Source organism: Tachysurus fulvidraco, chromosome 3, assembly GCF_022655615.1.
Source record: "Tachysurus fulvidraco isolate hzauxx_2018 chromosome 3, HZAU_PFXX_2.0, whole genome shotgun sequence".
In the NCBI taxonomy this organism is placed as follows: domain Eukaryota; kingdom Metazoa; phylum Chordata; class Actinopteri; order Siluriformes; family Bagridae; genus Tachysurus; species Tachysurus fulvidraco.
This window is the reverse complement of record NC_062520.1, coordinates 7,137,443-7,163,675: the sequence shown is the minus strand read 5'-3', so window position 1 is coordinate 7,163,675 and position 26,233 is coordinate 7,137,443. Positions and strand designations below refer to the sequence as shown.

The 26,233-nt window shown below is 39.4% G+C and overlaps 1 protein-coding gene across 3 annotated transcripts in view; it reads right to left on the bottom strand.

Annotated features, from left to right (window-relative positions):
- The window catches only part of sugct (succinyl-CoA:glutarate-CoA transferase), a 112,656-nt gene that overhangs the window by 17,458 nt on the left and 68,965 nt on the right, over nucleotides 1-26,233 (bottom strand). For 2 of the 3 annotated variants that reach the window (XM_027148994.2, XM_027148995.2), the window contains exon 13: nucleotides 3,363-3,426. The exons of the other annotated variant lie outside the window; for it this stretch is intronic. In XM_027148994.2, the coding sequence (XP_027004795.2) occupies nucleotides 3,363-3,426 (64 nt within the window). The remainder of the gene's footprint in view (nucleotides 1-3,362; nucleotides 3,427-26,233) is intronic. 3 annotated transcript variants of the gene reach the window in all.

Sequence of the window (26,233 nt, the reverse complement as noted above, 5' to 3'; positions counted from 1 at the left end):
TGTTTTAAATAAATGGGAAGCTGAAGAAAACCCGTTCAAGTGTTTATGTAATCTGATAGTTTGCTGTCTAGCAGTGTTTGCCAATCTTTTTACAACCTGCTGCCGTTGTTCTGACACTCATTATGTACAGTAATGCTCATAATTGCGCTTTTGTTTCTTGTTGCCTCTTCTTGGAAAGACAGTGAAGGTGTTCTTTGGGGCTATAAGTTCTTCCACTAAGAGAGAATGGACACCATTCAAACTGTGGTCTTCATGAAAGAAACAGACGAAGTGGCAAAACAATTACTTTGCATAAGCTTACAAGTAAACAGAGACATCATCTTAAGAGTTGCACTGGTACTGTATATGTCTGAAAACAATAAGCAACAGCACAGGCACTGTTCACAAAGGCATCAAACACTAACATCTTTTAGATTTACGGCCTGATGAAGAAAAAAAAAAAGCAGCCTGATTGACTGTTTGGGCAAGTGCAAATAGCGGCAGAAGATTAGAGGCTCGGGGTGTGTGCTAGTGTGTGATGTACATGTTATCGAGTTGATTGGTCAAGGCCTCTGGGATGGAAAAAGGTGTTTGTTGTGGTTTTTTTGCCTTGTGCTTTGTGTCGGCGTCAACAAAGTGCACACGGACAGAATGTCAAGCAGCAGAATCAGTGACATCAAAGAGCCCAAATGATTGTCCAGGATACCACTCGGGGGATTTGACACACAGCCTTTGCTGTCTGAGCTTTTGGTATTTGTCGGAAACTTTTCACTAAACAAACTGAAACGCTTCTAATTTGAAGACTGCACAAAGGAGCAGAATTAAACCTACACAGGAAATAAACGCTTCCGTGAGCATTTAGTTGAACCGAAATGGCCAGTGTGTAGTAGGGCACCGAGTGAAGCAACTGGCCACAGAATGTTTTTTGTATGTTCACTGAAGACATTAAGCACGGCCCATTAGCACGGTTTGACCCGTAGAATCTACGTACGCAGCAGGCCTTGTTTGTGTGTTTAGAAGGCACAAATCCGCCACCAAATTGCTAACCTGGATTTGCTGCAACCCATCATGCACAGTCTATGATGGTATCACGATGAAGATCTTATAGACAAAAGAAGGACTGCAGGAGGAGTAATAGTGCTCTGCAGTTAAGACCTCCTCTCCTTTCTTCTCTGTTTCATCCATAAAACTACTAACACCGATTTCTTTATAAACTTTACACCACTGGCTGGGATTCGAATTTAACCTTACCGAATGTTGCTTTTACGGTCAGGAAAGGAAAGCTATGGGATATATACATGGTGAGAAAACCATACAGTCTATCTGGAGACCAATAAAAGTATGCTTTGCATATGTGAGTGATTGGAAATGAAAAGGGTAAGCTCGTATAACCGTCTCGCTGGGACCGCCGAATCTGAGAACCTGTGGTTGACTTCTGTGCTACATGAAAAGCCAGTTCACTTTCAAGAAAACAAAAATAAGGTTCTATTGTTCAAGACATGAAAGACAAGCTTTGAAGTGAGACGTTGTCAGGGACATGGCTGACTGAGAGGTGATACCAAGTGACAAAGATGTTCTTAAGAGAATTGAAATTTTTCAGCCTCCCAAAGATGGAGAAGAAACAGAATTTCCATTTATGGACAGTTACTGACCAACCAAATGAAGTAAACCCCAAAGTCTTTAATAATAAACCCAGATTCAATTCACGGATACTTTTAGGAACACGGTGATATTTTTAAGGACTTTCCACTGGAAGAACCAGGGCTGTTTTTGGCTCCTGAACCTCAGTTACAGGAACCTTTTTAAGTTCATGATTTAAAGTAAGGACTTTTCCATACACCAGGTACTAGTGAAGTGGAGTTGGCCATACTGAGTGCCACTATTTAGTCAAATGCAACCTCCATGTAATAACCCTGTTTATTAACAGACAGAAAAAAAATGGCAAAATGTTTCCATAATGCTTATGTTTAGTCACAAGTCAGAAATCTTCATGTTTCATGCGGTTTAAGTTAGGAAAAACAGCAAGAGCTGATTTGAAGCATAAAACTGGGCTTCTCTCATAACTGGTAATTTTATTATATATTTGCAGTAGCCTATATGTGTCACATTATAGCACAGTGAAAGTCTTAACATAAACCATCTTGTTAAACGCTGGGGTCAGTCAGTACATGGGCAGAGATGGTTAAGGACCTTACTCAAGGGACCAACAGTGGCAGTTTGTCAATGCTGTGGCTTGAGGCCCAACCTTGTACCCCAGGGATCGAACAAAACACCAATTTCAACCTTGACTGTATTTGCTGCATGCTGAAATGATTTTTTTCATTGAAACACATGGCTTATTTTCTACAGAATACATTGTTGTGGTTGAAATGTAATGAAAAAGTATTGTGTAGTGATAGTTTCTCAAAAGTTCAAACACATCTAAAGATGTGACAATCAGTCAGTCCATTATCTAAACTAAAAACTACAGTTGTTTTACCATATCGTGCTTTTTTTTTTTCATTCTGGCATTTTCAAGCTAGCCCTAAGAAGATAGCAAAGAAAATCTAAACGCCATGACATCACACAATGCTAAGCTAAGGGATAACATCTATTTTTATTCTCTTTTATTGATAAGCTTTCATGCCAAACAGAAAAGCAATCACAGATAGTACTGCATTTCATTTGTGTTGAAGAAAACGTGCTGCACTGAAAAGCTATGCTGTCAATCATTGACTAAGTACATCCCTTAAAACGGGGGTCGGCAACCTTAAACACTCAAAGAGCCATTTGGACCCGTTTCCCACAGAAAAAAAAACAAAACAAAAAACACAGGGAGCCACAAAACCCATTTGACATCTAAAATGAAGATAACCGCATATATCATTTTTTTTTTTATGGAAAGTATAGAAAAAACTGTAGTGTGTTGCATTTATGAAATCAATGAACTGCTACCGAGTAAACGCAATTTTATTTCTGCAAAAATATTTTGAAGAGTTTGAACTAACCTTAAGAAAAAAGACGCTGGGTTGAAGGTTACTTCCAAATAAAACGTTCAATGTCTAATTAAGTCATCTTCGTATTCACGACATCAAAATTTTAACTTGTCGTGTTCGATTTCGCAAGATGGCAGTTATGACGCATATTTTGAGCGACAAACAAATTAAACACTGTTTATTTTAATGTTACAAGAGCATCATAAACTTAGAATTTAGAATTAAATGGTAAAAAAAAAAACCTGGCTTAAACGCACTCGGGGTGGGGTGGTAATTAGAGAAGGGGCTGAAGTACAATAGGTGGTCATAGTCAAATTCTTCAGTGATACAATGTTGAACCCTTAACCATGAACATTTACCCAAAATGCATTTCTTTATGTGTATGTTTAAGTTAAAGATTTGACAAACCTGGCACTGCAATCTTTCCTGAAGTTGGGTGGTCCATCTCCAAAATGAGTCCGTTATGAACAACCTGAGAAATACAAACAAAAAAAACCAACCAAATATAACCATACAATTCAATATGAATATAACTTCCTATTTTACAGTAAACACTGATGACTCTGCAGAATGCAACAGATCTAATACAGCTCTTAGCAATAATCAGGCCTTAGTGTGATTCCAGCTGAAGATAACAGGGTCAAAGTGACACGGATGATGACGCCTTTTCCACCCCAGCATCAGAGCTTGTGAGGGGTAACATTCTGTACCACTTTTACAAGTCCTTAAAAAGCTCTCATGTCTGTACAAGTTGCCCTGACCTTGTGAAATTTGAAGAAATGTTTCTATAAGAAACCAAAGTGAGAAATACATACACGTCACTTCAAATGGAAGAAGAGGAAAGTGTCAACTAGTCAATTTCAGCACTATTTATATAGATACCTCCTTCTGAGCCATTCTACCATTAAGCAGGTTTTACCCCTTTTTTTCCAATTACTTTAAGCCTCAAGAGCCATAACATTTAAGAGAATAGTGGGTTTTCTTAGCAAAGGTGGAAGAACCTGAGCCAGAGGTTTGCAGAAAGAGCCAGGGGAAGAAAGAAACAAAAAACAACAACTCTAACCAGACTCGAATATCCTCTACATGCTTTGCAAGCCACTTCCCAACATGGTAAGCATGGATATTCTGACTTTTTCCAAGGTTGTCACCAATACAACATGATGCATTATCAGGAGAGGATAAAGACTATTGCTATGCAGTTGTCAACTCTTGGGAATTCGTATACTCATTCGCTTCCCTTGTTAACATGCTTAGACAGAGCACTGTGGATTTCGCTTGGTAATAGATTTATGATTTGTTCACTCGCTCTTAGTCTAAAAGAACCGATTATCAAATCCTCCACGGATCAGATGGAAACATAGAAAAACTGGGAACTAAGCCACAAACATGACGGTATAATCTGCTCTTAAAAGAAATCTTTTAGCTGAGAATCGTTAGAAATACGATGAAGGTACACCTGAATTTTGTTTAAGAGGATGATGGTTTTCCTTTCCTGCCCTTCTTACTTCTATTACTCATTCATCTGTCACAAATCGTTAGTTCCGTCAGAGCTACAGTATACGTGCACATGGGCGAGCTAAAGCCAGGCAGCTATTTAAAGGAGACATGGAAATCTAGAGAACGCCACCTTTCACCCCCTCACTTACTGATCCACAATGTTTCTTATAGTTTTACATGAGCAAAAAGAAATGTTGAAGAGAAACATATGCTAGTTTTGTGCTCACACAGTATCGAGACCAGAAGTAACTCACTGGATGTCTAGACATGTAACACGAGTAAGGAATGAGGAAGAATGAGGTACTGTACTTTTTTTTGACCAAAATGAGGTATAATTTCTTATCATTTTCATTTTTTGCCTTTAATGGTGCATGACTCTCTTGACTCACTCGAAATAAATTGTATAGTTGTGATTTACTATTAGCAGAAGTCTGAAGAAAAGTCACGGATACGAGGCCGTCAAAACCTACATGACTGCTGCAAACACAATGGTACCCACTAGGTGTTGGTTTACTGATTGGAAGGGTGGTTTACTGACCTTTTGGCCCCTGATCAAGGCCCTTAACCCACAATTGTTCAGCTGTATAAATGAGATAAATGTAAGTCACTCTGGATAAGGGAGAAGGGCACCAACAACATACTTAATACCACAAGTTCACTTGAATGTTTCCGACTGATGTGATTTAAGAAAAATCCCACCTCAATTCTATAGTTTGTATGAACTATTTATCTACACTATGTATTTTTTCATACAACATTCTCACATCTTTGATAGAAGTCGGGTAATATTTTATTGAGTTAGAAATACAATGATATAATCACACAGTCTAAAACCACCAAGACTTGGGAAAGAAGACTGACATGATGCATTGGTCTAACAGAATAATTAAGCTTGACCAGTTCATTGGGATTCAAGCCAGACATTCCTGAAGAACTGCCCACTGATTTTTTTTTTTCCCCTCCGGTAAACAGTGTGAATCGTGAATGTGTTTTATTTTCCACACTATACTGTACAAACTTCATGGCTGGTGTTCTCAGCCAATCCTTCCCAAGATTGACATAAAACTAAAAGTGGAAATAAAGTGGAAATAAAGAGTGAAGGCTTGACGTAACAATTTGTTTCTGCAACAGGAGACACGGTTGTGACCGATCTAATGAACGTCTGTGTCCTTCAGGGAAGAAAAACAGAGAGGCTTTCAAAGCTCCTGGGTGGGGAGGTAGTGAGCCACAAATTCACTCTGAGAGAACATCTGACGGACATGACAAAACTCTCAGGCTTTCAGCGAGACTTTATCAAGCATATGCTACAGCACTTAAACACTTCTGAGTACGTCTGCTCTTAAACAACGCCGAGGTGATGTTTTAGTATTTAGACAAGTTCACTGCGTCCCTGAACTGCATATTTATTTGCGATGATATGCTGTAAGCATGACGAATGTATGTATGACAACTGAATAAATTCTATAATGAAAATATATTTGGGTCATGATATAATCATTCATTATTAGCCAATGACATGTACGGCAGAGAGAAAATACTGACGAAAGAGTAACCGGACGTTGATCCAAGATGGGAATTGTTCATGCAAATGCCTCAAGTGCACCCAAGACAAATGGTGGAAAGCACATCCAGAGGTCATGTCCGTACACACCCGGACACGTAGTGGATGTGACCGGCTATGTGTCCCCTTGTTCACTCCATCACAGGTGCTGGAGAATCTATTAAGAGTTGGCTGAGGAAGTGATGCGTCTATGTTTATAAGTTATTGGGTCAGCCTGTCTATAGATGGAGATTTGTTCCTATGCATTAGGTTAAAGGACAACAACTGAAATAGACATGATTTAGAAGGCAAAAGGAAGCAGAGGCTGTGTAGGGTTGAGGTAAGATAAAGCTACAATGGGCTGGCACTGAATCGAGGATGTGTCCCGGTCTCACACCCAATGTTTCTAGGATACTGAAGCAGAATTAATATATCTTAGTATGTGAAGGTGAAAAGTGAAGTCTCTACATTTAACCCATCCAAAGTGCACACACACAGCAGTGAACACACACACACACCGTGAACACACACCCGGAGCAGTGGGCAGCCGTTTATGCTGCGGCGCCCGGGAAGCAGTTGGTGGGGTTCGGTGTCTTGCTCAAGGGCACCTCGGTCGTGGTATTGCCGGCCTGACACTCGAACCCACAACCTTAGGGTTAAGAGTCAAACTCTCTAACCATTAGGCCACGACTTCCCCCTTATGTCTTTATACAACAGTTAGTTTCAGTGCACTGATCCGATTGGCTGAATGGTGCTCCGATGGGGTTTATGCTGAATATCAGCCCGGCAGTATAACCCCTCTCTTACTCGTGCTCTATTGCTTAAACAACGTGCATAAACCTTAATAGAAGTACACTATAATGAAAACGAATGAGGAAATGATCCCAGTGATCAAATTTAACAGCAGCGCCTGACTTTTCTTGTAAAGAGAATTTGATAATTAAGTGGAATTATAAGGACCCTGAAGTGAGTTGAATAAAATTTTAGTTAGGCATGTGGATAGCGAATTCGGAGCCTGGAGCCTGTGACTGTGTGTAAAGCTCTTGTTCTGGAGAGCAATAAACCCCCATTAAGTGCCAGCGAGCGACTGGCACATCAACAGCATGGCCACATGTTTCTTGCTGTACAGCTTGAAAAACCAGACTCCGGGCCTCAGCGTCTGCGTGCAGTAAAAGCCATGTTTATTTGTGTTTCTTGCACTTTTTAATAGCTTCCTCCGAGGCCTTCTTCCATCCTTCAATCGAGATCCACCCTCATGCCTTTTCCCCTCCCTGTACCAATTCACAGTAGCTGGCAAGTGCTGCGGCTGCGTAGGTTGAAACGAGAGGGTGGGGGAAATTAACAAGCCCTTCATACTGATCGATGGCTTTAATTTAAAGTTCATACGTGTGGTATTTTTTTGTGCGTGCAATTTTATCATGTGTTTTTATTTATTTATTTTTTGATAAAAATGTTCATTGTAAATGTTAATGCCATTAAAACCCATATGCTGCAGACTGGATCGATTACAAGGAACTGTTAGGTTGCATGACGTCAAGATGCATACAAGGATTACGCTAATCACGCTCACTCAGATTGTACATTTCAGCAGCAGTCTATTACATAATTAGCCATTGTTCGCATCGTGATTTATGCGTTACAACCCAAAGGCTGCTCCGTACTCGACACGGCAGTACGGCGTGTTTACGAGGCATCTGTCAGACAGTAAGCCAACACTTGCCGTGAATATCAACATGTGCACAGGCAGCGTGGAGGTACATGTGCAGTTGAAGATGGAAAATATACTGTAAGTGTGACAGGATAATGAAAGCCAGACGACCGTGTGACTCATAAGCTAACGGGGCCTTAAAAAGCCAAACTTCAGATCAAAAGTATGACTTTTAATGTGTAGGATGTGGTGTGGAAAATCTGGTAAGCAAAAAAAAGACATCAGAGCTTCACGACGCTGCTCGGACCGTTCGCTATACCAGGCTCGAGATTGGAAACGAGCCCCAAATGAGCAATACTCTTATTCTGTTGACCAAGTGACAGCAATAGTTCGTTGCTAATACACATGAATTGAAATCCTTTGGATGTATTTAATTGTTTTATCTCCAAAATGTAAAATCCACTATTTTTCATATGCAACTAACCAAGCAATGGCCAACAACTCATTATTCATTCAAATCTATTAGTTCCCATCCAAATACAACCAACAGTTAACTGCCCAAACCTCACACATGACTATGCCTTTTAAAATGTGATGCTGACGCTTCTCTAAAAAAAAAAAAAAGTCCAACATTTAAGGGAATAAAATAAATGTTTAGTGAGAACACGGTAAAAGGCGATATACAGAATTCAATTTTTTTTTTTTTTTAAATCATTAACATTCATCATCCATCATTGTGCCAAATACGAACACATGGCGTATCTATTGAAGGTATTTTAAACACATAAAAGCAGCCACAAGCTAAAAAAAAAAAAAGATGTGGTGTAGAGTATAAAATAAAATTCTCACCATGAGCAGACACATCAGTAGCTCATAGTCATAAATAATTACACCCATGAAACATTACATTTTAGTGAAGGGTCAAGCGCTGATTTCAGTGCCATGCTTGAGCGTATTTAAGAGCAGATCTAAAACTAGGAGTTATAGCAATGAAAGTCTAATGCAACACAGATGCGCTTGCTCACGGTCCAGATCACACATATTACACACAGCTTTTATTCATTCAGTCAAAGTAGCAAAGGGGAGCAGTGTTCCCAGATCTCTGTTCAAAGTGTGGGATAATTATTGCGAGCTAAACATAAAATGCAGACAAGCCAAATAAGCAAGTAATTAGACCAAAAACAAAAAAAAAAATTTCCTGAAACCTTGTGTACTTTTAAATTGGTCTTGTTACGAATTTATTTCTACCCTGAACCATAGAAGTGTGTCAAGGAATTCGTTACTTGAAGCTAGGAGATAATGTTTCTCTGATCTGGTCAGGTGATCAGGATAGGAAGAGAAAATGCTGTTTGTTTAGTAAATCTAAATCAAGACTCCACCTGATTTTTTCTTTCTTTTTCTTTTTGTCTATCTTTCTCCAAAATGTCGCCCTAATGAACACAAATGAATCACACTTACAACAGTTTACAACTGTGATTACACTGTAATCCAAGCTGGAATTTGAACCAAATGCTTGTTGAAAACAGGCTTATTATATTTCTTGCAGATGGCCCACTTAAGCTCCTGTTGCACCTAATTGCAACCGTATGAATACAATATGTCATGAATGCATCTGTTCATAGTCTACAATCCCTTACTGTGCCAGGTGTTTCTTACTATAGCGATGGCCAAAATTATGCATATTGCACATTCGAATCCCGTCTCTGCAGGGTGCGTCATCCATAGTTTCGTCGATCGTTGTCCATCGTTCAGATATTTTGAGGAAAAAAAAAAAAGCAAAAATATTCACAGAAACTAGTTGGAATATTTAGACAAATTTCATAGTAGTGTCAAAAGATCTAATACTAATCTGGTGCTTATATGCAAGATGAAGTATTTCTTAGCTCTAAAATGTAATATTTTGCCCTTATTGTGACTTTTTCCTCTCAATATTATGTGTTTTTTCTTCAAAATATTGCAACCGTTTTCTTGAAGGTGGGAAACTTTTAAACACTCTGAAATCTTTCACAATTGACCTCTTACACGATTGTTCTACATGTTTTAAAATCATTTATGTGGAATGTCCACCAAACATAGAACAATTGCAATACTATTAACTTTGGAAGAGCAATTCTGGATCTAATATTTACAGCATGCTGTTAGAAAACATTAACACCTTATGACCAAACAGAATCAAGCATTCAACAGTGCTATAAAATTATACATTTACATCATTTAGCAGACAACCTTAGTGGCAGCTTGGCGGACCTGGGTTTCAAACCCATGACCTCCCGATCAGTAGTCCAACACCTTAACCACTGTGCTGATAAGAAATCTACCTATTGCCATCTTTCTAACCATCTACAGTGATCCCTCATTTATCGTGGTTAACGGGGACCGGAACCCCTCGCGATAGGTGAAAATCCGCGAAGTAGGATTGGCCCTAAGTTTGACCTTTTCACTGATGGTCATCATCTTCCTCTTGGGCTCACTAGAGGAATCTTTCGCAGGGGCACGGCGATTAGGAGGCATTGTAAGGGCTTAACGAAAAGTTAATTTCGAACACAATACGCGAGACACGGTTGACAGCGTGAACGAGAGTGGCGAGATACAACAAGGGAAGAAGCTGGGAGAGGATGCGATGATGCGCAGCCAATCAGCTCAGATCTCGTGCCGGGAACCAATCATGTGCTTTGTCTGAGTGCCCGTGGGTATGTACAAAGCCTCTAAGAGAGTTTCTCCTGGGAAACCATTTTTATTTTAATTTCAATGAATATTTTTGAAAAATCAGCGATGCACTGAGGCAGTGAAACTTGAACCACGAAACTTGAACCGCGAAGTGACTGTATATCCATCTATCCAACGAAATGAGTCAACGTCTCTTGACTCTGGTGAGAGACAGAAATACACCAGCTCCTGTATCTATCTTTTCTGACACACCCATTAAACAGCTGGAGAAATGAATCAAAAAATAAGTTTGACTCAATTCAATTGAATTTGTTTTTTTTGTGCTTTTAACAATAGAAATTGTCTGAAAGCAGCTTTACAGAGCATTTAATGCAAAAAGTTCAAGATTAATATTAGACTTATATTTAAATGTGTTTGTGACGTTGGCAAGGAAAAAAACTCCCTTAGAAGGAAGAGAAAGAAAACCTTATTTGTTTAGAAGCTGGCTCATTTGGGTGACACTGGATGGTGTGATTATAATCAGTTAAAAACACCCGAGATCGTTATTATGAATAATGTCCTTTCTACGGTCAGATACAGACAATCGTGTATTGATTAGGAGGTTGTTTTCCTCAAAGACCACATGGAGCTGGCATCTTTTCTTTGACTGTCCGAAATCAAATAATGTCAAATAAGTCAGAAAACAGCAGCACTTACATAAAATGCATCATAAGGGTCTTAAATTCTGAAGGTCTTTGAATATCGTTTTTTTTTTTTCATCAGAACTCTTTACCTGATTTAAGGAACCTTGAGTAAACATATAAACTTCTTTAAAACCTTCACAACTGTCTACTGTTTATACAATGCCCTACTTAATACTGTTAATACATTATATACATTTAAAGAAATATCTGCATTGTGGCATTTGAGCTAAATTTAAATGTTACATATGTTAACTTTCGTGAATTCAAATAACATGATTGTACACAAGATGTTATGTTTATACAGTACCTGAGGTTACAGTGGCTAAACTAAGGGGCTTTTTACACCTGGTCACTTCATGCGTTTTCTGTGATCAGATAGCTATCGGATGGTAAAAAGACCAGGTCTAAATGCCCTCCGAAACGTTTTCGAGACGGATACAAATGCGATCGTTCAAACCACTTCAGGAGGTGGTCTGGGACGCATTTCAGATGAAACTGGACAGATGTAAATTAATGCGCTATACTCCTATACACCTCCCAAACGGAAGTACGTCACTCGCAAGTGACTCACGAGTCATGCATCGCTGTTAAGTAAATGCTGTTTTTTGTAGCATAACTGTCGTAACAAGTTTTCCGTGTTCTTTTGGATTGCATTCTGAAAACCGCATACACCAAAGCGTGTTCCATTTTAATTACCCCGGAAATGAGGTAAAATATATTTGCATATTGGGCGGGAGTAGAAAGATCGGATCGATATCCGATTCGCCGAGACACATTTATGTGGCCTAATGTAAATGGAACAGTTTTAACAAATCAGATAGCTATCGGATCAGAGAAAACACATGAAGTGACCAGGTGTAAAAAGGCCCTAAGGATGCAAGCCGTATCAATCAGCTCCCTAGGTCAGAAATCGGTATATAGGGTACAAGAGTTGGGGCCCTGGAAAGGACCCTGATTCAACACAGTAGGACACTGATGACCGGCGACATGACTGCATACTAGTGTTGTAATCATGCGAGATCTACAACAATAACAAGGTATTTACATTTGTAAACAAAGTCAAAGCTCTCAGTTTGGCAGAATCCCTGATCAGCGCCCTGACTACTGAACTAGGGAGGTGATCGAGACATACCCCAAGTTTTTTCTTTTGCTTTACACTATAAATACATATAATGGCAAATAATTGCATTAATGGCACTAAAGTTGAATTGAATCACTAAAGAAGAGAAGCTAGTTTCAGTAAAATGTGCCTGGCTCTCTATTATTTATTATGACCTCCTACGACCACTTTAATTACCCTCAGGTCATTACATAACCCTTTTCCATACACCACCAGGGCCAAAGCTACATTTATGAGAGAGGTTACGTAATGACAGCTCAAGACATAGGTTTCAACTGGGTTAATATCCAGATCTCATGAGTAACAAGACTTTCACATGATCGGTTTATAAATCGAAGGTGGGTACATAATGACAAGTTAAACACAAAACTAAATAGGGTTTCCATTGCGCTAATGTGGTGAAGACCTACACTGGTAAGTAGTTAAAAACATAACTCATGTCAGCAAGGCTTTAACGACAGGCAGAATATAAATCTCTGTATGTCCAGAATGTAATAAAGGGCTTCCTTTAGGACTCTTAACAGCCCTGTTAAAACAGTTTCTTAAATTCATTCAACAGGAATGTGTGATTGGGGTTATTTTTATAGAGAGGGGTCTCAGACATGAGATCCAAAAGAAACATTCAGTGAGGGCATCAAATTACTGATGATGGTAAAATAAATAAATAAATAAATAAATAAATAAATAAATAAATAAATAAAATTATTGCATATATTGAGGGACAATATAGAGTTAGCATATCTGTATTTCCTGACAGTAGGCGATACTTCCTATTAGGTCACAATGATGGCCTGCAGGTTTGCGTTGTTCTGATGTATATTAATTCCCCCGACCTGTGGTTGAACTTGTGGTTTAAACTTCCTATTCACTGGTTAGATTCCTGGTGGTTTCCATTTCAAAGGCAGCCACGGTGTTACTCACTTAGGGACTTGTGATGTGACCCCAGAAAACCCACGTGGGTGTCTAGAGTGACCTCGCTACTGCGGTCAGAATGAGTTTCCTCCAAAAAAAGAAGATTTATTTTGGTCCATATGGGTTACTAGAAGAATATTAATGAAAAGGAAGTGCAACGTTTTCATTGACTAACGAAAACATCGTCACAGTTTTGGTTTTGCAGACAGACAGACATGATGTAAGGAAATCTAAAGTCCATCTACAAGAACGGATAAACGGCCAATACCGTTCACTGTAGGTTATACGAGGTTGTGCAAAATCCATCATTCCCTATTTGATACATCGAGCAAACAGGTGGCTAGATGGACCGGAGCCATTATATGCAGAATGAAGTTTGACACTCAAGTCAATGACGCATGGGTTCCCTTCTATACAGAGCAAGACAAATTGACTTTAAAAAAGTATCCCCACTGTGCAACAGGAGTTATTAAAGCTAGTCAAAGTCTAGCATCGGCTGTCAGTCAACGCTGGCAGACGTAGAAGAAGAGGAGGACATAATTTATTAACATCATTCATGATGAAAAGGCTTAACATGTGCACCCCTCAGGGGGCTTGGAACAATTCAGCGCTGAGCTTACTCGCTAAAACACAGAGTAAAATTAGATGGATTATAGAAAGGAGAAATCTCTTTAGACCCCTGATCTCTTCATCCCAGTGCTGGAGACCTAATTCTCACCTCAATATTTTGTTTGGTCTGGCACACCTGATTCAAGAGAGATGTGCAGTCTGTAACTCAAGGACAAATGAAGAATAATGATCTACAGTAAATCTTTCTTCAACAACAAAAAAAACCCAAAATGTTGAATAAAGATGATCGTGGATTCGTCATCCTAAGACACATCAGGTAAATCGATGGATATTCCAGAAGAGTCACAAGGGTAATAAGAAACAACAATGCTTCGAGCGAGTCAATTAGAAGAATCGAAGAGGAACTAAAACAAACACGTTCCTTAGAAGAAGGGGAGGGAATCCTCTTCGTCAAGCTGAACTTCCTCAACTCAACGTGCCCAAGAAAATAAAAATGAATGACTGTGTCCAAAAGGCCAGAGCAGAGACAGGATCTACCTGGTGTTTACACAGGTGGGCTTCTATTCAGCCATATGGTTGGCAAAGAGAAGACAGGGAGTCTGGAAAAGAGCAAGAGTGCGATGGAAAGGATAGAAACTCTAAGCCAGACAGTCGTGGAACAAAAGTGGAATGTAACTGGCAGAAGAATACAGAGGGACTGCAATGGTGGGCGGAGGGAGTTTATTCATTGTCCCAGTCCCTCCGGAATGATCTCTTTAGGTGTTTTCCTCAGATCGTTGTTATTATTTTTCCAATAATGGCATGGAGCGTTTTGTGTTTGGTCCACAAAATCAATTTAGATGTAAAATGTTAAATGCAGCTTGTAACGTTGCAGAAAACCACAATTTTCTCGGTCTTGAGGTCTTTCATGTATCAGGTTCATGTCCGACATTGAAGACATCACCATATCAAGTTTTATTTATTTATTTATTTATAAAATTCACCATGCCAGGTTCTGGGGAACGAATCATTTTGTGTTTGAAATGGTAACTTTAGTAATCGTATGTATGTGATTTTGTCATCATCTTTTCTCCCGTAGTAACCCGACCACAAAGGAACTGGAGGCTTCGATCTGACAAGAAAACATACCGATATTCCAGACATGCATTTCTTTTCTGTTCAACCACAGTGACCACACTCCCACCTCAGGCTTGAGTGTGTGTGAGACAGAATTTTGTATCTCAGAGTGTTTAGAATCCAAGATTACAAATCTCCAAAACCCAGTCATGCACGTGTGTGTCCGTGAGACTGACCGCAGTCTGTTCTCTAATTAATCAGGGCAGGGTTCCGTTCACATGCTCAATTACAATCTACCATTCTTCTCTCTCTATTGTTAATCCCCTCCTTTTATGCATTCAAAGTATGAGAAAATTGTGTTGCGTTTTCATCTGCTGAGAATTGGCAAGGTTTGTGCTCAATTAAAGAGATTATACTGACTACAGGACTCTCATTTACGCCCTTCTACAGAGTGACTTACATTATCTCTTTTTTTTTATACAGCTGAGCAATTGATGGTTAAGGGCCTTGCTCAGGGGCCCAACAGTGACAGCTTGGTGTACCTGGGATTGAACTCACAACCTTCTGATTGGTAGCCCAACACCTTAACCACTAGGCTACCACATGCCTCTCCTCTGCACAAGTAGACAAAACGTAAATAATTCATTCAAACCGTACTATTGTCTGAACGCATCCCAAACATGAGGGAACAAATTTCTAAAAATGGAAGCATGGATTATTTTAATCTTGCTCATGGCTTTTTTTCGCTCCTTTCTTTGTAAAGCCATTTCCATTTGACAGAACCGTATGCATTTCATTTAGGAATTCTAATGGCTAAAATCAACAGTTAACTGCATGTTGGGGGAAGTCGTGGCCTAATGGTTAGAGAGTCTGACTGAGTTGCCCTTGAGCAAGGCACCGAACTAGAGGTCTTCTCGGGTCTACAGAAATGTACGTGACCCGAATCACTTTTTACCCGAACCCGACGTGCATCATTTTTTCTTTTTTTAAGAAAGACTTGACCCGAGACAAACCCGAAAAAATGAAACCCGAGTCCGACCCGACCAGTTGGCAATTTTTTTTAACCCGACTGGACCCGAATGTTGCATAACTCTACACTAAAGTAACCGCTACAGTGTGGATTCAAAATTGATTGACAGGTCTGTTTCAACGAAAATTAGCTTACCGCCAGCCGCATGTCACCAGCCGCATGTCGCAAGCGGTCTTGGCAAACAGAGGAGAGGTTGGAAAAGGACTCGAGTCGATGCACACACACGAGATACAGTAGTTTGAGTCTTCTCGGGTCCGTTCGGTAAAAATAAATTCATTTTAAATTACCCGAGACCTGATGCCGCTATTATTATACTCGACCCGTGTCCGAGGTACACGTTAAACTTTTAGACTCGAACCCGCTCGGGTCTCGGGACGGACCTTTCGGATCTAAGTGGACCCGTGTAACCCCACTTTGGATGGGTTAAATGCAGAGAACAAATTTTAAGTATGGGTCACCGTACTTAGCCATATGTACTGTAAGTCACGCCATGTTGCTTCTAGCACGAGATGTATTTTAGCCGTCTGAAAAGATTTGTTTCAATAGAAGTCTTCTCTTGACTTCTGTAACAGATACCCTTTTGTCAAGGCAACATGAAAACTGACAGATTAGGTTTTGATTAAGAGGTCGGATTAAATATCTCCGTGCAGCTGAAAGGTTAGACGGCGACACACCGTGAATTCATTTTCGTGCCTATAGGATTTCCTGTGTGATTAAAGTCGGAGGTGATGTGAGGACAGGTGTCTAACCCAGATACAGATTAATGTGCACTTCGAGGCCACTTCTCACTGGGAGTTTTCACTCACTGGACTCTGTTCAATGTAACCGCACTTCTCTGGAATGAATGAATTGCCAGACGGTTTAAAAACGTATAGCCGTTCGTACCATCCATTAAAATGATGGAAATTTATAGAAACGACTTAAAATATTTACAACGTTTTGCATATGAGGTCTGAAAAAACAAAGCGGGATTTGACCTGTGAGGCAAAATGAATTAAACAAAAAAGATTTCAGCTCAGATTTCACACTGCATAAGCTATAAAAAGTCATGTTTAGCCTCAGAAAGTGAAATTTGTATTATTTTTTATTTATTTATTTTTACCCAAACGATCCTTGAAAATGTCTCGCGCACCTTCTGACAGTCACCACACGTCACCTAATAATCCAAAGTAACAGCTTTAATGGGTCATTTTCCAGAACGCTCCTATGCCTGGCTTTCCTTTCCCGCTGATATGCGTTGTGAAGACCGATCTTTGACAGGGGCCAGATAGGAAATGGCTAATTACTCATAGTGAGAAAGGTTGTAAATGAAACCGTGTGGGGATATGTTAAGGTTTATAGATTAGTTCCAATTGGTGAAGATTGGATAACGACTGGGGTCTCACTAATCTTTGTTGCCTTGGCTCACGGGTCACACACTGACTGATCTCAGACATGTGAGCTCAGTATTTGGCAACCATGACCCACATCTGCAGCACAGCTAACAGCAACGATGACAGCCAATGCCCTAACTATGAACTTAGACGAACGCTTTGAAATTCCACGTTTTTACAGTGACCCAATTTCTCGCTCTCTGTATACATGCATCAAATTTCATTTTATCGAACAAATAAAATCTCAAGGGGGGGCACGGTGGCTTAGTGGTTAGCACGTTTGCCTCACAACTCCAGGGTTGGAGGTTCGATTCCTGCCTCCGCCTTGTGTGTGTGGACTTTGCATGTTCTCCCTGTGCCTCGGGGGTTTCCTCTGGATACTCCGGTTTCCTCCCCCGGTCCAAAGACATGCATGGTTCTTTCCTGGGAACACTGGGCATGAAGTGGGAATACACATTCAGGATGGAATTTTCAATCCATGTACAAGATGGAATTGTGTACACACATTTACACATAGGGGTAATATACAGTAGCCAATCCACCAATCAGCACCGTTTTTGGAAGAATCTGGACTTGGTGAAGTTCTGACAGACTGAGCTTAGGATCGAACCTGACATTAATGGTGTGAGACAGCAATACTGTGCCTATGTGCCCAATCATACTATATCTTTCATCTGATCTTGCACACATCTGAACTTTATTCACAAGTCTTTATACCGTGCTGCCAGCAATCCATTTTTTTAAACATATTTTATAAATATTTTCCCGCTATACTTATACAGATCAATCCATTTCTATCTATTCCTATTGTATTTTTTTCCGGCAGTCATAAAGCATTAGCATTACATACATATACTGTATGGTTAACAAAACCAAAAAGAAAAGAAAAATCAGCCAAATCCAAGACAATTTCTTCAACACCTACACCAAATATTTAAGTAATTAGCACTTCTATTTCTGATCCTGATCTTTGCTAGGTCTCAAAGGAGTAATAACGGGTTCCACACATGGATCAATAAATCCCAGAGTGGGCTGAAGCTTGAATGACTCATCCCACTGAGTGTAGGGAGGTTGAGCTGGGTACTGGCAAAGTTAATCTTAGCTGTGTAACTACAAGCTATAAATATTGCCCTTAGAAGTACCATATGTCCATCACAGCATAAAGGAAAAGCTCAACTTGAGAATTAGAGCATGAACAGGCTGGGGCTTAGGGACTAGGATTTGGCTACATGTAAACAGCCAGCCAAAGCTTTCTCTGGTGGACCAAATCAGCTTCTGCATCCTTGCCAAATAATGTGTGCAATTACATCATGAGTGGAATGGGGTTCTTGAGCACTCTGCTATTGCAAACGTCACACAAATACTAGAACCGATGTAGAAATGCAGCTCCATTAAGGGTGCAGCCAAAAGTATTATTTGAAATGAACGGAATATGTATTGATCTGTGAGGAAAAAGTTGTCTTTATTCGATAGCAAATAACTGCATGAGAACGGCAGTGGAGGCGCGAGTGGTTCTCGATCAGAAGAAAGAAAAAGACCAGTGTTGGGCCCTTGAGCAAGGCCCTTAACTCTCACTGCTCCATCATGCTGTATCATGGCTGACCCTTTGCTTCTGACCAACTTTCAAAGTTGGGAAATGCAAAGAAAGAATTTGACTGGGCTGTAATGTGTATGTGACAAAATACAAGTTTATTCTATTAAAAATCCATCGCATGTCTATATTTTTGCAAAATTAAGAGCTTGCCGATGTTTATTCCAAATTCATAGATCAGGATGGCAGTGCTAGCATTAGTGCTAGCATTTTGTGTTTCAACAAATATTCCGTGTCATAATTGGTGAGCTTCATAATTTTTTAGGTTATCGTCTTGCTTAATACACACACACACACACACACACACACACACACACACACACACACACACACACACACACACACACACACACACACAGACGCACCTTTTTAGAATAACCCATGCCCATTTCAGATTAGAGACACATCATGGGATTGTGCCCATGCAAAAATATCCAATACAGACCTTAGATTCATTACCATCTTTCTGGGTTCCAGTACCCTGATGTTTCCAGATGTGCCATTCACTTGTCAATTTGATTCCACTTCCACACACGTTAAGGTTAGCTGTAACTTCAGACTGCTTTGAAGTTTTATTTTTATAAACAACATTCACATGCCCTGATATGGAAAGCTAAGTGATAAAGAAAGGTCCCGTATTGTAAAGTCACTTAGTGTCATTCCAGATGTTCCACCCAACAAGTCATCGATATTGACGAGGTCTGTGAGAGAGAGAGTGGGTTAAAGCTCTCATACGAGACTCTGCTCTTCCCATGGGAGGCTGCCATACACACAAGCAGCTTTTAAGTGCCTGGAGCTCGTGTAAGATTCATCCATCAGACCACAAACATATGGGGAGGGAGAGTGGCAGTCTGGAGCTGAGGACATGGAGGAGGCAGTGGAGCATGCATGCATGTAGCAGGAGAACTCTCCGGTTAAAAGTTTGAAATTAAATCATGTATTTAACTTCGATAATCTATTCTATATAGTCTTATAAAATTGCACTTTCATCCGATGGAGGTTTTGTGAGTATGATTCATAACTGGAATAATTTTCCAGATTATTTTCCCGACACTATTTACATCTAATACTTATTAATACCTTCGTTTTTTTTTTTCATATTTAATGAGATATTTACACATCTTTCCTCTGATGTGCCACAGTATTTATGCTCTTTTAGGTTAGTATTAAGAAATGTTTTAAATGCTTGAATGATGGGCAAATTAATATTTAATTAATAATGAATTCAATTCTAATTGCATTTGCAGTGAGTGCATTAGAACGAACATATCTCATAGTGGTCAATTTGCAATTTTGTTAAGATTATATATATATATAGATTTTTTTAGCCCACAATGCCTACATTCCCCACTGGTAACAGTTGGATTTAGCTCTCTAACATATGAACGGGAGAGAATAGAAGTCACATATACATTACAGTAGAGGTCAGAGCTCAGGGTCATGCATGATACAGCACCCCTGGAGTAGAGAGGGTTTAGAGCCTTGCTCAAGGGCCCAACAGTAGCAGCTTGGCAATGCTTCGGCTTGAACCCCGATCGACAACCCAGAGCCTTAACTGCTTGAACCGCTGCCGTCTGATATAGTGAAATGAAGTGAAGTGACATACAGTACAGATAAGTACGTTGACCCATACTCAGAATTCGTTCTCTGCATTTTACCCATCCAAAGTGCACACACACAGCAGTGAACACACACACACACCATGAACACACACCCATTGGCAGCCATTTATGCTGCGGCGCCCGGGGAGCAGTTGGTGGAGTTCGGTGCCTTGCTCAAGGGCACCTCAGTCGTGGTATTGCCGGCCCGAGACTCGAACCCACAACCTTAGGGTTAGGAGTCAAACTTCCCACGACCTCCCACTATAATGTCTATATAGGTACTAAAGCAAATTCAATTAAATTTAATTGTATTTGTATAGCACTTATAACAATGGACATTACAGTTTCACACAGACACACACACACACACACACACACACACACACACACACACACACACACACACACACACACAGATAATACATTTAAATCTGTCTCTAATAAACAAGCCAGAGGTGACAGAGAAAAAAAAACTATGAAAAGAACCCCATCCTCATCTGGGTGACACCAGACAATGTAATTATAAATCATTTCCCTTCTATAATTGTGTACTACATGGTCAAATGGTGCAAATGTGGAGCCAGGTAATTCATTCCAGTTATAACATCAAGTCTATTTTCTTGAAGTTATCAACATATCTGTGGTGCATTTGAAAAGTGTTAAAGAGGAAATGACTTATTTAGTTCTTCCCCAGCACACTAGTCTTCATCCATCAATGACATCTGTTTCATAAAATAAATATCAAACTAAAAAAAAAAAAGGAACCATATTGAGTATAATAGATTATACATATTGTGAATTATTCAATTAACTTGTTCCTCATGTTGCCTTTCGACATTTATATATCTAGTTGATGAACATAATAGATAATAATAATAATGACTCCAACAAATACTGCGATTAGGCACAACATGGACTTCAAGCAAATGTCCAGGAAATACATGAACATTTTTGACAAACTACCACAGCCAGATATAAAACGTGTAATTAAGGCAATTTCTGCCCCCGAAAACAAGAAGACCATTATATTCTCCACTATCACCTAGCGCTCTGGGATCATCTCTCAGGAATCCCAAAATATCTAGGTTGCAAGACAAGCTGCAGGAGTCGATTGCACATAATTGGCTAACAACGATTCCTCAGAGGACCGTGTCCAGAACCCTGCTGGAGATTTGACCAACAGGCTATTGGCATGTGGTGAGCAGAGTTATGCTTCAACCCACTCACTGCCTGGATTGAAAAAGACTTAAGGCCTGTTCTTTTAATCTATAAATCAATAATGTGGTGATGCTTTTTTGTTTAAAGGGCTTGTAGATGCTTGGTTAAATCCAGCACCAATGGCACCACAGAGCGAGATCAAATCAGGGTGTGTCAAATCAGCTTCCTCACTGGAGGAAAAAATAAAAAATAAAAACAAAAAATAAAAGAAAAATATTGTCTGATTCTAGAAAAGAAAAAAAAGAAAAACAAAAAAGAAAATAAAAATTGTCTGATAATAGAGAAGATATAAAAAAATAAAAACAAAAGATAAATTAAAAATTGTTTGATCCTAGAGAAAAAATGAAATAAAAATTGTCTGATTCTAGAGAAGAAATAAAAAATAAAAACAAAAAATAAAATAAAAATTGTCTGATTCTAGAGAAGAAATATGGATCTCTGAGATAATCAGTTCACCTCTGTAAAGCATTACAGGACCAGATCTTTGCTGGAAAGACACGACTAGATCGCTTAAATTAGTTTGGATTCCAGAGCAAAGGAGACCTCTATGGACAGAAGTAAAGATTACAATCCCTCATCTGAGGTGACAGAGAGAAAGCAAATGGAAAAGGGTGGAAGAAAAAAAAGAAAGAAGAAGTGACAATAGAATCTTCCATGAAATGCATATCAGTGAGAATCCTTTGGAGCAATCGAGCATCCTTCAATCCTGCACACATTCGTTATAATAAGGTAAGTATTTCTCCAAAAGAGCAGAACGGTTAAGAAACAAAGGGCAAAATGGCCCAATTATGATACAATGGACTCTCAGAAATAAGAAGAAAGTGCATTTGTCCTTGATGCTTGGATTGCTCAGGCAAAGAGCACAACTTCAATACTGTTAATATGGTAAGTCATGTTTGGGAATAAAGTGCAAGGAAGTAGAACTATACTGTATAGACTACCTTTATTTAAAGGCTGCACAACCGATAGGACAACAGATAGAGATAGAGATAAAAATAGAGATACGATAATCAGGTTGTTTCCAGCAAAAATGTTAAAGAAACATTTGGAAAAAATAAATAAAGTGCTTTGGTGTGAAAGCTGAGATTTTGTGTAAGTTTTGTTTTCGACTACATTGTGTTTTGCTGTAGTTTTTTAAGAACTTGTTTTAAAACATCACAAACTTTTTTAAAGAAAAAAAAAATATCTAAATGTCTGACTATATTTTTCACCGAGTGGGGAAGTGATCTCTACCATCTAAGCTTTAAAATAAGGTTAAAAAGTACACCACCTGCACATGGCAGGTAAAACTTGGACAGTAAAAGGTACAAAGAAGTTTGATGGCACCACAAGTAAAGGTACTGAGATGTGATTATATTTATGTATGATTATATTTAGCTTCAAATGGCTTAACACAGGGGGGACATGGTGGCTTAGTGGTTAGCACGTTGGCTAACGTTAGCAGGGTTGGGGGTTCGATTCCCGCCTCCACCTTGTGTGTGTGGAGTTTGCATGTTCTCCCCGTGCCTCGGGGGTTTCCTCCGGGTACTCCGGTTTCCTCCCCCAGTCCAAAGACATGCATGGTAGGTTGATTGGCATCTCTGGAAAAATTGTCCATAGTGTGTGAGTGTGTGAGTGAATGAGAGTGTGTGTGTGTCCTGCGATGGGTTGGCACTCCGTCCAGGGTGTATCCTGCCTTGATGACGCCTGATGATGTCTGATATTTAAAATCCGGTCGAGACAGAAATATATGATCGAGCATCATCTCTCCGACCATGTGACATCAAGCTTTTCCGAAAAAAAGAAGAAGCAAAAAACCTACAATTTTTAAAAATATACCAGTTCCCATTTATAATAAACGCACTAAAAATGATAGGAGTCTATATTACTTCACCAACGGCCACCATTTCAGTTGAAAAATATGCTCTATATGCAGAAGAAATATTTCTTTTATTCTTATTAAATCTATTTAAGAATGATTCAAAGCTATCACGTCAAACACACCGACACTTCAAGCACCTTTTTTAAATATAAACCCAAATGTCTAGAGAGTTACTCTAAATTAAAACGAAAGAAAATGGGATGAAAAGAGGGTTGAAAAGATGTTTGTCAAAAGGCTAACAAATGCTTTCCAGGTGCCCTATGAACTGGGCAGGACAAATAAAACTGATGGGAACATCATCCAACTGAAGAGCCTTCAAAAAGTCAACTCTTGTGAACGGACTGTATTGATGGTCGTAATTGACGAGTACAAATCGATTTCCATTAGCACGATATGCTGAGACGTGTATGAGATGATCGTGAGTGCAATTCCAACCACAAAAGCTTCAGATATGAGTGTAAAAGATGGAAAGGTTAATCTGTTAGTGGAGGGAGACTTAACCTGAGCATTTAGTCCAGAAGTGAACAGGGCCACAAATCCCTATACTTATGAAATGGTCATGCAGCTTAGATCTGTTTCTTTTCATTTCATTCGTTTTTCCTTAAAAAAAAAAAAAAATCTCTAACAATCTGTCAGCATGAGGATCCATATTCCTTGCTGGTGAAGAAGGCTGGGATTTTTAAAGGTTTACGAGATTCCGCCTGGGGGTCATTAAGCTTGCACAACCATGTCCTTATGCTATATTTAAACCTGAGAATAAATATCGTAATCGCTCACATGCAGACGTTGCTTTAGTGCCATTTTATTGACTGCAGATGCGTTTGTGTCTGAAAAGATTCAGAGGAATTGAGATGTTCCATCTCTGGTTACATCACAGCACCTCATCTTATGGCTGTTCCAGCAACAAACTGAAGAGATTTCTGAGATTTTCACCCCCCAAAAAACAGAAGACCTTGATGCTAATTCTGATTTATACTGTAAGTCATTGTCTTAGAAGGCAGTGCCTTTCTAACTATTAGCAATCTCAGATATAGAAATGGAATGATATGATGGATCATGATGGACTTTAAAAAGTGCAAACATTCGTGCCAAATGCAGGAATATATATATATTCATATATCTGTATTAATGCACTTAACAAGTAGACTAGCTTGTTGTAATTTATTACACTATGCTAGTTACCATTATTCTGCCTAGACATTTGGTTTCACCAAATCCTGAGACTGGGCAAACACACAAATGTTTCACTTTCCTGGTGGTCTAGCTAGTAAATTTATGAGTTGTTCACTCCAGGCCTCCGGAAATAATCTTACTTGTTTCTAGCCAGTTGGTGGAAATTTAATATTGAAGCATGCAACTGAGTCCTTTAACAGCTTGGGATTTGGATTGTATTTCGCCTCACTTGTAAGCCACTCTCAATTAAAGCATCTGTCGAATTAATACATGTAAATATAAACCCAAAAGAGTTTACATTCCACTGTGTCCACTGAGGCTTTGTTGTCACATGGAATGGTATGACACAGGACACTTAATAAATCAAATCCCCACTTCAGTAGTTTAGAAGATGCCTCGCTTCCCACTTTTCCATTCCTAAGATTCGTTCACATACCACTGATTTATTGTGAACACTTCTGACAGAGGAACAGTGGAACTGGGAGGACGTTCAGGGTGAGAAAAAAAAAGCCAGAAGTCTTTAGAGACTGTTAAAAAGGAAGAAGAAAAATATAAAATAAAATAAAAGAGGAGAAGCAGCTGCCAGTGGTCTCCACCTGTACCTCATCATAAAGCAAGCCCAGTTGTGCTAGTAAGTACCAGCACCTAAAAACCATTAAAATAAGAAGTGTCCTCAACTATCCAGCGAGCGTGGAGTCGGAAGGTAAAAAGGCTAAATGATGCAAAACAGACTAGACAAGAAACCCAAAAACCATTAGCAAGAAAAAGGGCAAATCAAGAGGTCCTGGAGGCAGAGAGTGAAATGTGGGGTTAGCACATGCTGGACATACGGTGACATTTATGGCACCATGAAGACATACAAAGTCTACTTCCATAGCATGGTTTCACCATTTCCTCCACTCTAGTTTCCTTTCATGGGACACTTGGAAAGTCTGGGGGGAAATTTGGATATATAAATGTCTTCACTCAAGGAGGTGGGAATAAATAATTCCATATCACAGAGCTCTGTGGTATATATCAGCTGCTGCCTTCAACTCATCTCACACAATCAGGTGTTTCCTTTGGAGTAGAAAGGAACGCACAGCACTGGAAAGAAGGGTCATTAAGAGTCAATAGAGCTGGAACATCCATTTTACAATAACCCGTATACAGCTGCAGTGGCATTTGTGATCCATTAACGCTTTAGGGACATGCAGTAATCATAGTTTTGTATCTTCTTTATTTTGTTCTACAAATATACCAAGTCAGTTGGCATATTAAAAGCCATTTTGAAATTATCTAATTTTCGGCATATCAGGAAGCTCCTCCCAAGTTTATTTTTTATTACCCATTCTGAAAAAAATATATAATTCTTGCAAACTCAAAGCATGTTTAAGTTTCATTTCATAAGTTTTAACAAATCTTGTTAGCCGTTAATTTGAAATACCAAACCAACCGATGTTAGTACTACTGCAAGTTCCCCAAATTCAATCTGTAACACCAGGGATGTGGTAGCCTAGTGGTAAAGGTGTTGGGCTAATAAATCGGAAGGTTGTGAGTTTGATTCCTACGTCCACCAAGCTGCCACTGCTGGGCCCCTGAGCAAGGCCCTTAACCCTCAATTGCTCAGTTGTATGATAAAAATGTAAGTCGCTCTGGATAAGGGCATCTGCTAAATGCTGTAAATGTAAATGTAAGTTAGCTAGAAATAATAAATATGTAGATTAATTAAGTAAAATAGGAAAAAAGCAAACAAACAA